This window comes from Morone saxatilis, unplaced genomic scaffold, assembly GCF_004916995.1.
Source record: "Morone saxatilis isolate NCDOM2014 unplaced genomic scaffold, NCSU_SB_2.0 Contig21, whole genome shotgun sequence".
Lineage (NCBI taxonomy): Eukaryota > Metazoa > Chordata > Actinopteri > Moronidae > Morone > Morone saxatilis.
In genome coordinates this window covers 12636945-12647544 of record NW_023339774.1, presented here as the reverse complement: position 1 = coordinate 12647544, position 10600 = coordinate 12636945, and the positions used below count along the sequence as shown (strand labels likewise).

Genomic DNA, 10600 nt, shown 5'->3' with positions numbered 1-10600 from the left:
GAACCTGAACCCAGATCAGTCAGGTGTAATCAAATCCCCAAACCCTGATCCCCCCTCAGCCTTACCTATGATTTCACCTAAGTAATGATTTCATAATCTGATGCGATACATAATCGGTATAAAATGACGTACAAGCACAGCATGCATGAATACACCTGTGCAGGTGAGGTCGCCTTTCACGACACAGTGCACACTATTGGTGCACAGACCGCAGATCGCCGCATATGATGCTCTTTGTCCCAGAAGCCCATTGTATACAGCGGAGGAAACCCTGTGCCGTGATCAGCCATCTTGGATAGACAGATCATACTTGAGCCAGGATAACCTGCATTCCTCTTCTGAACAGCTCCACAACACAACGCTCTAGACACTTGATTTCTGGTAAGGACAGAACAAAGGGAACACCTGAACACGCTCACACACACGCACATAATGCCTGACAAACGTCGAGACACTTATTTTAAATGACGGAACAGTTCAGCTAGCCTCTGTTAGCCAGCAGCTAAATGGCAAGCTAACGACGCTAGCTAACAGATGGCTCATACTAGGTTGGTGTTTTGTCGGTAGCTTTAAGAACAGGAGATATTGCCGATAGCGCTGTTTGTAGAATATTATTGTAGGCGAGGAATGACTAAATATGGGTTGACAAGCTAACTAGGCTCCGTATTTAACGTGACCATAATCCAACACTGCAGCTAGCTGGTCAACTAGCATGCCTAAGCCATCGCTAGCTGTCGTTAGTTAAAGAGGCAGAAGCCACGTTAGTTTTATAAATTAGTTATACTAATAAGATGGCATTGGCTCGGTTGTTTGTGTGTTGGCAGAGGCAACCGACTTACAGGCTGTAATTTAGGCGATTTGTTGTCAAGATACATCCACAGATGACAGCCAGCAGGTAACTAGCCAACGCAAACTTAGCTGTCAAAACAGCTAATCTCGGGCCGTGGTGGTTATCAGAGACCAATCGAGTAAATGTCAGGTTTTATGTCCTCTTAAGCTTAGTTACATTGCTTGCTCTTTATGCGCTAACTGGTGGCTTAGAAATAACTAACCAAACGCTGACACATGGCCGGTTGTTGAGCTAAGGTTGGGGAGCAGGCATGACGTTAGTGTGTCAGATTAAAGAGTTAACATCAGAGACTACTGTAGTGCCTGTTTGTGTATACAGACCCTCTCTCTCTCTCTCTCGTTCCTCTCACTCTCGTGGCTACGCTCGTCTCCTCCCGGGTCATCGTCGTCTCTCTCTCTCTCTCTCTCCCTCCTTTTTAATTTCTTGTATAGAAGTGATTCTTTTTAGTGCAGCGTTACACATAAGGTCCGATAAATCCTCAGCCAACGGTGTGTTAGCCTTCACTTTGGCTTTACTTTTCCAAACAACAGATGTGAATCGTTTTAGAAACGGAAGTTGACCCTTCGTGACTCAAAGAGTTGCACATTTGGAGAGATCTGCCTTTTATCTAACATAAAGTGCTGCATCATTTCTGTTTGTTGTGCCAATGCACTCCCATTACAAGCAGGCCTGATCTGATACTTATAACATCATTTTGTATCGATGTTCTGTAATCATATAAGTAAAGTAAATGGTAAATTAGATTAGTATGTATTCTGATAGTGTGTCTGTCTCGCCTATAAACTGCAGCGATGATCTCATGATATTGTTTAAGGCTTGAAAGGAGTCACATGATTAGAAGAGTGGGCCTGAGCATCATGGGAGGCACTGTGGCTGTGTGCAGTATGTGTCATGATTTCCTGACAGCCCAGTGATTTGAATTGCCCACAAGTTGTGCATCCTCTCCTCTATAGGATGTGTGTGCTGAGAGGAGGAAAGGCAGGGACAGTATTTCTCTGGAGAAAGATTCAGTGTGTTAAAGAGCAAAAAAGAAGTGCTGAGGCTGCAGTCTGGTCACATGGTCTTGACTCGCCTTCTCCTTGATGGATCCTCATGGGGTTTATTTCTGTGTAATGAGAGGGAAATGAGAAAAAAGGGGGTGGGGTATCACTACTGAGACACATTTAGCTTTTACTCAGGTTGGGGGGTAACTTACTAGCAGCTTACCTCCCAGAGCACAGACAACCATCACACTGGGTATATAAATGCCACACGAGGGTCATGTGACAGGAGGCGTTGTGGAAAAAGGGCCTCAAATGTTAACCTAGGACTTTAAAAGATTGCAGTAGTGTAATTGTGTGACTTGTTCATGTTATCGGTTTCAATTTGAAACCTGCTCAGTGCAATTACACTGACGACACTGATCATCCACTGATCCTTTATCTCATGACCTGCACATCACTAGTGGCCTTTGCCCAGGAACCACAGATGAAAATGAGACTTCAGTTATAGCTATTAGCGTTTTTGTTATAGCTAAAAGTGGATTTTCTAGATATAGGCATCTGGTACAATACATGTATTGTGCATTTTCACTACTAAATTTCCCCCTGGGGTTATTAAAGTATTTCTGATTCTGAAACAAGCAAACCTAATTTATTTCTTTTCGTCATATCAGTCAGGCTTTGTAGAAGCCCTGTTGTTTAAACAGCTACTTCATACAGATTTCTTTAAGCTTCGTTAGAGACTTTGTGTTAGCCTGAGTAATTACCAAATGTCAGGTCAAGTTGCAGTGTTTTTGGGCGAGGGAAAAGTGAGAGTCTTTCCTGGGGCCACCAACAAGAACCTAGTTATAGCCTGCTCTGGAGCTCTGCCCTGCGAGTTCCTTACATTGTTTGAAATGAGAAGATTCAGCAGCTGCTGCTCTTAACATTATATTTTTCTTTAACCTGAACTAAGAAGCCTTGCAGGCCCTCTTCATTTCCTGTCTCCGGTGGTTGCTGGTGGTTGTGTCAGCATTAATCTGGCCAGTCAAACGTGGTCACTGAGCTGCAGATGCAGAAGTATGAGCATAACACCAGCACTAGGCTGCGATGTGGCACAGTGATTTCAGTTTCCAGGAACTGCTTTAACTGCAGCACAGTTTTCACTGAACTGCGGAGAAGAGAAAAGCGCTGGTTTGAGGCGGACTATCTTTGCCAGGAACACAGAAACCATCAGGCTGCCGGCTGATTATGCCCCTGATTGTTCAGCCTGAATTATTTACTTATCTACAGCAGTTAGGCTGTACGGCAGCACCTTGATACAGATTGATACAGCAGCCTTTATTCAGCGCAGCTACACAATAGCCTTGATGTGAGGAGATGGCATTGCTCTGCGAATTTTATGGTGAAGCTGTTCATGAGAAAAACCGCCTGCTTTCAAAAGCAGCTCAATTGATGTCATACATGACCCAATCACTTATTTATGAACAAATCTGTGCATGTTCAAAAAGAGCTTCTCCCCATGGCTCTTCAACCAGCGTATCATTTAAGTTGACTAGTGGTGATATTGTGTGGTACATCTGAAGGCTTTTCCCTACATGCTTTATCTATGTGCTGTGAGTGTGAACAATGAAGCATCACTTGGTATCAGATAGGTGTCAGGGCTATTTTTAGCCTCGCTCTGAGCCTGTGATGCTGGAGGTGTTCCTCTACATGTAAGTGCCACGCTGTTTACTTGTAGACAGACTGTGTCTAATGCCATCAAAATTAGCCGCTGTCGCTGTTTCGGTCTCATTATTAGAAGACGCATCACCTCCGTGCACCGCCCCCTCCCCTGTCTACAGGCCTACATTAGGTTATTTTAACAATGCTTACTGCCTCTGGAGTGTGGGCTGGAGAAGACACATGTACCATTATATTTAATAAATACATGTCACATTGTTACTGGACTTAAGAAAGAAAGAAAGAAACTCTGACTGAAGATAGACATTATGTGCATTATTGTAATAATATTACTGGTGGTGCCAGTCAATGTCAGTCACTCTTGGCCTCGGTGACTTGTGAGAGTTCAGTCTTTAATCAACAGACCTCTGTTTTTGTTGGGACTACTCTAATCACTCAGTGAACCAACCCACTTGATTTAATTTTCACTCAAGCCCAGTGAACATGGGTGCAGCGTGTGAAAGGCTGCCTGAGCTCTTTGTAATACTTCAATGTGAAGTATGCTAACAGTGGGGCTTCCCCGTGTTAATCGAGGAATGTTGCTATTATCTTTACCGTATCTATCAGTTAGCCAACAGGTGGTACTCTTAGAAATAAAAGTTTGTAAATAGAATTTGACTCTACACATTAATTAGTTTCTGTACTGTTGTGCAAGTAATACAAAGTAACATAAAGGGGTAAGGACTCATTAAGAATAATTACAGTGCCAGTGTGTAGGATTCAGTGGTGAAGTTGTACATTGCAACCATTTGAATACAGCTCAGCCTTGGACGTGTGTAGGAAAAACGGTGGTTGCTGCGAATTCGGCAGTTCTTCATGGCGAGTATACGTTTGTAGATGAACAATCAGGTTGACACAAGTGGTAAGCATGCATTTACAGTTTAGAAATTTGTCATTGGTCACCAAACTGATGAAAGTAAATGGCTAGGGTTGTTTTTCTCCCTGCATTTATTTATGTAAGCAGGAATATGAAGTGTGTGGGAAGTGCAGTCATACCACCTCCTAGCTGACCAATCAAATGAACAATATTAGAGTTGACTTTCATTTCTGGTTGCCGGTACAGTCTTAGCTGTTGCAACATAGGAATTTAATAGCAAGTGAGTTATCTCGTGATCGTGAGCAACCGGCAGATATTTATGGTTTTGTTCAAGTTCATACTTGCTGATATCGGTTAGCACCGTATTTCTAAACGGGTCATTTAAACTGACTTAATACTTACTGAAATGTGTTGGACTGTTTACACACAATGTATGTGTTTTGATGTGTTAATTCACATTCCTACAGAAGTATATTATTGCTGTACTTACTGCCTCGTAGAGTTACACTTTCTCCTAAATGACCCATTTAAATCCATATGTACAGGACTTGCTGTGTTTTATTTTTACATGCACAAATTAGATTTTTAGGCCTCTCTTCAAGTAAAGTACTTGATATGCGTAACCAAAAGAAGTCCTTAATGCTGATTCAGGAACCTAGCATTCAGAATGAACGTGCTGAGTGTTGAGTTTCAGTGCTACAGATGACTGTAGTCATTGTTGTTTGTAAGATAAAAAAAAGGATTTTTACCCATAAAATGTAATGTACATTAAATTGCATGCATTACCTGAACACCTTTTAGATAGGAAAAGTGCAAATGACCCTTACTGACAGCTTAAATACCTAAACCTTCCTCTCTTCTCTCTTTCAGAGCCACAATGGCCACCGCACCATACAACTACTCCTACATTTTCAAATACATCATTATCGGTAAGTGAGCAACGCCAGTAAGTATTTAAGGTCTCCAGCGAGCCATGTTGATGAGCTTGGGCGGGGGGGGGGGGGGGCAGTTCAGTCTATTGATATATCCCACTTCCAAAGAAAGGTCTACCTGTATCAATGTTGTGTTTACTGTAGTGTATGAAAATTGACAAACACATTAGTCAGAGAAAGCCTATGACTGCTGGTCCACTAAGATTTGCAATGACTTATTATATCATCTTTGCAAAATCGATTGTCAATGCTTTAATGCCTGACTACACTGTTCTCTTATGAACAGTTACAGTGCAAATGGATTTGCATTATATTCCACCTTTGTTGAGCTGTTTAACACAGGGGCTCTTCGTGAACCTACTGCTGCTTTTGCTTTTACGTATATTTACAGACAGGCATATGCATAAACACACCCACAGCTCCAGGTTATTTATTCTCCTCTTCTGCGAAACCTAAAACATCCTGCCTCACAGCTAACACTCGGCTGAGATCTTGAAGGTGTGTGCGGATGAATCAGCCTGGAGAGATGGTGTCTCGCTGCTTTACTTTTTTCTCATGGTTTTTTTTTTCCTTCACTAAACAGTAATGGAAACTTTCACAGTTCATCTTTGAAAGTATGATTTTAAGATCTCGTGATCCTGCTTCCTGTTGGATTTGATACAGTTTTCTAAGCTTCTGCTTGGTGTTTTTATCCAAATTACTGATGAAGGTTTTTCAGCATTCTCTTGTGCGTGACGGTATCCCCTGAAAGCATCATTCCTAAATTGTTGCCACACTTTTAATACCAAGGTAGTCAGACCAAAGTGTAGGTTTTTGTCAGTATTATTCACCGCTAACACAGATGCATTTGTGTGCTTTTGTTTGATTGCATCATTGTTTTTAGGTCGAGTTGTAAATGAAGGACTCGAGAGTCACAGATGATTACACCATCAGGATCAAGACCCAACACAAATATACCATTAGTCTGTGTTAAAATGGCTACGAACATGTATCGTCAAACTCTGTGGGACAGTACACTTTATATTTAAGTCCTTATCCGTCACTCTTACTGCCCCACATTAAATTTTAAGTATTGTCTATTGGCTTGAATAGAGAATTGTTGTTCTTTTATGTCCTTGGTTGACCTGAGGTGTTTTTTTGTTTCTCTTCTGTCTCTCTCCACAGGGGACATGGGGGTAGGGAAGTCATGTTTGCTTCACCAGTTCACAGAAAAGAAATGTAAGTGCTGCCCTGATTTTGACTCCTTTTCATCATTGCTTGTTCCTCAGTGTATGTAAGGTTGCCAGGTTCAACTAGAGTGCCTAAATCGCTTTAGATTTCTTTATACGCCAGCGGAAGTCAGCGGCATAGAAGTGGAGTGTGAGCTCAACAGTGAGAGACTCTTCTTCTGTGTGTGAGTCAGCTGCAGCCTCCCCATTACCATTCAGCTCCGTTTTGTTTAGTGCTACTATTAACAAGCCAGATGCTGTGTTCCTCATTCACTCGCCACCATCACATCCTGCATACACACACCACACACACCACACACACACACTCTGGAGTGATTTAGAAATGGTTTTCAGTGTCTCAGTGACTTTTGACGGTTTCGGGGTGTTGATACATAAAATTGAGACAACTGAGTATAATGACTCTAAAGACTGATTGATTGATTATTGATGCACCTGCTGGCTCTCTGCTCTGGAAAGACCCATTACATCATTGGAAGCAAAAATTAGGTACGAGTTGTTTCATCAGCCTGATGAAGGAAGAAAAACTTCAATACATTTCCTGTCAAACTAAGTGTACATTTCTTTTCAGTTTAAAACTTAAATAAGATGAAACGTCGCTAATGTTATCAAAATATGGCAAAGTCACGAAAAGAATTAAATTGAAACATAGAAACAGTAAAACTAATTGACACAAAAAAAAAAGAAAAAAAAAAATTGAATTTATGGTAACCTCATTTCATCTCCTCAGTCATGGCGGACTGCCCCCATACAATTGGCGTTGAGTTTGGTACAAGGATAATCGAAGTGAGCGGTCAGAAGATCAAGCTGCAGATTTGGGACACAGCGGGGCAAGAGCGCTTCAGGGCCGTCACCCGCTCCTACTATCGCGGAGCTGCAGGAGCACTCATGGTCTATGATATCACCAGGTACAGGATACTTGTTATGTGTCATTGTGTGTGTGGGAGATACAGTTACATGGTCTCAACTTTACACCAAAGCCTTCATGTGACGTATGCGATAACCATTTAAAGGATTTTATAAAACTTTCATACTTGTATGTAAGAGGAAGGTTAATGGAAGCAAACACGTCCTGAACAAATATGAACAATCTGTCTTACAGCTCGTGTCTGACCTTCTCGCCCAAACTGTTAGATGGCACTGTTTGTTATGTCATGCATGGTTGCTGTGAACACATCTGATAATTCCATATCCATATCCTGTAATTAAATGGTGTGGATTTAATAACCGGTTGTTATATTTGTATTATTCTCTATAGTTCAAGTTTCGTTATTGTTGGATATGGTCCAGTCCCATTTATAGGGTACACTGGGTCAGTGCAGTGAACTCCAGTGTTCTTGTGTCTGCAATACCTTACTGAAAAACAACTTAAGCCAGTTTGGTAGAACTCATTTGTACTTCAGGGCCAGTTCCTTTGTTACTCATTAACACAGTGGTTGTCATTCAGATCCAAGTGTAATGCTGAAGAAATGGTACGTTTATTGGACATAAAAGATAGTAGATTAGGCTGTAACTTGTTTTATGCTTGATAGTTAGGGATGTCAGTTACAGACAGAAAGCAGTGGGGTTTGTGCGTTTCACCTGTGTGAAACTGCATGAATATATTTAGAACCCCCAGATTCTTCACTCTCTGTAATGATGCTGTCCTGCTCTCATTGTTACACCATCCTTATGATGTGGCAGCTGCACAGTCTTTTCTGATCCCTCCTCAGAGATGGCACGATGTTAAGTCTTTGCCTGTCGTCATAGTAACCTCTGTCCCTCTGTTGATGTCATGCAGGAGAAGCACGTACAACCACCTCAGCAGCTGGCTGACTGATGCCAGAAACCTCACCAACCCCAATACTGTAAGGACACAGATTAACATCCTTTCATTTGGCACACTGCAATTATTGCGTGTGTCATCTGCATCTCTAAACGGTGTCTCCCTGCTCTGTTTATTTTCTGTGTCATTCCTCTTATTTCTTTAAAGTTCTAACCCTTTAAGTCACTTCCGCTGCTTCATTTCCTCTGTTTCCCCCTGTGTCATTCTCCCCTCCCCTCCCCTCCCCTGTTTGGAGCCACAGAGCCCTGTCCATTTCTTAAATTGGATTTTGTGGTAAATATGATTAGCTCTAAATCATACTGCTCTCATTTACTGTTCCTTCAATACGCCACTTCCACTCCAGGTTTTTAACATCAAGTGGAAAATGTTTTCCTGGTTTATAAACAACAGAGAGGTCTAGCTCTTTTCATACACATGTATGGGTTTCTTGTGGAACTGTCTTTTCTTTTGCTTATTTTTATGGATAAATGTGACCCCAAGGTAAACCATATTATGTTATGAATGTCATCATGAATATCATTTAATGAGTTCTTCTGGTGTTAGTGTTTCTGTCAAGTGTTCTGAGAAAATATCCACAGAAGCCTATTAGCCTAAGCTGTTTTTTTGCTGAAGTAGCTTGTATCGGCCATGCGGTGGCAATGTTGCAGTCGAGTTATGGTCTGTGACACAAGTGTCAACATGTGTTCTTGCTTCAGGAGATGTTTATTTGGCTGCTGTTGTTTAAGATAGGAAAGATAATGAACACATTATCTGATCATTTGACTGATGCTGTCGTCATCTGAATGACAATAAGTTATGCAAGACCTCTTGTAATTTAGCAAGAGCTTCTAAAAATCTGCTTCCACTTTAACCAGTAACAGCCAACAACTAAAAACACAAGATGTAAATTAATCAGTGTCAGTATTAAATCAGCACTCTCTTTCATGCAGTGGAAATGGAGCTCTCTTATCAAATTTTCACCACAACACTAGTAAACATTAGTTGCTGACACAGCGAGAATCTGTGTGAGAAATTCTGAAATAAAACAGGAAAAAAAAAAACAGTTAAAAGACTTGAATGGTTTATGCTGAACATGCAGCAGCTCCAGCAGAGTCTTAAGGAAGTTCATTACATTACAGGTCTAATTACATCACTGTTGCTAGGGGCACTGTCTCGTGTGCTCATGTGGGGGTGTCAGTTCCTCAGTATATCTCTCAATTGATCTCTTAACAGACAGCTCCACAGAATAACAACTGCGTCAGGAAGAGTCTCCCTACACTGCCTTCAGCTTTCTTAGCTCTCGAAGGCTCAGAAAGCACATTTCTCCCTGAGAGACCATACCATAGATGATTCTCTCATTCTTCTGTTTTGTCAATTTATTCTCAGGTGATCATTCTCATAGGAAACAAAGCAGACTTGGAGGCCCAGAGGGATGTCACGTATGAGGAAGCGAAGCAGTTTGCAGAGGAGAACGGTGAGCCAGACACAGAACAGTTTCCCATGCTGTTATACTCCAATCATGTCTAACTAATCATAAGACACTTTCTGGAAAGGCATCTTCCAAAACTGCGACCGTTTAAAAAATTTCAACAAAACAATAATCCCAGGAATCCGAACAAAATGTCCAAATATTTAGAGTTAAAGTGAGATCCAGCCTGTGTTCTTTTCACAATGTTTATAATCGTAGCCCCTTATTGATTTCAAGAGACAAAAGTGAAGATTAATATCCTTCTGAGTTTATATTGCTGAGACATAAACTAGGAGAAGGTGACTTGAGGAAAGATTAAGTGAGCAAAGAAATGAACTGAAACGGGGGGGTTAATGAGAACTTGGTATTTGAGGCTGTTGTGAGCTTGTAACAATGTTTTACTGACTGTCACTTTGTCTGTTTTATGTTGTACAGGGCTGTTGTTTCTGGAAGCCAGTGCAAAAACGTAAGTCATCTCAGGGACTGCAGGACATGAAATATCACCTTGCTTACATTCTTAAACTCCCAATTGCCTCCTTTATTACGTTGGTGTTTATGCTCTGTGTTCAGAGGTGAAAACGTCGAGGACGCCTTCCTGGAAGCTGCTAAGAAGATCTACCAGAACATCCAAGATGGCAGCCTGGACCTGAACGCTGCCGAGTCGGGGGTCCAGCACAAGCCCTCGGCCCCTCAGGGCGGACGGCTAACCAGCGAACCACAACCCCAGAGGGAAGGCTGCGGCTGCTAATGACCAAGCAAAACCCCCCTTCATCCTCCCTTCCTCTCTCTCTCTCCGTATGTCCTGCCCGTCCTCCCTCAACC

The 10600-nt window shown here is 41.8% G+C and overlaps 1 protein-coding gene across 1 annotated transcript; it reads left to right on the top strand.

The window, feature by feature from the left end:
- Positions 1 to 244: 244 nt before the first annotated feature.
- Positions 245 to 10594, top strand: rab14l (RAB14, member RAS oncogene family, like). Its single transcript, XM_035668572.1, has 8 exons — positions 245 to 381; positions 5219 to 5277; positions 6445 to 6498; positions 7237 to 7414; positions 8287 to 8353; positions 9697 to 9784; positions 10214 to 10244; positions 10349 to 10594. The coding sequence occupies exons 2-8, from the start codon at positions 5226 to 5228 to the stop codon at positions 10524 to 10526; spliced, it is 648 nt and encodes a 215-aa protein (XP_035524465.1). The 5' UTR covers positions 245 to 381; positions 5219 to 5225; the 3' UTR covers positions 10527 to 10594.
- Positions 10595 to 10600: the final 6 nt, after the last annotated feature.

Excerpts from the sequence above, each read along its gene's own strand:
- rab14l (XM_035668572.1), top strand. The coding sequence starts at position 5,226 with ATGGCCACCGCACCATACAACTACTCCTACATTTTCAAATACATCATT. Across the intron at positions 6,499-7,236 it reads CCAGTTCACAGAAAAGAAAT|TCATGGCGGACTGCCCCCAT; the intron begins GTAAGTGCTGCC and ends TCATCTCCTCAG. Across the intron at positions 9,785-10,213 it reads GCAGTTTGCAGAGGAGAACG|GGCTGTTGTTTCTGGAAGCC; the intron begins GTGAGCCAGACA and ends TATGTTGTACAG.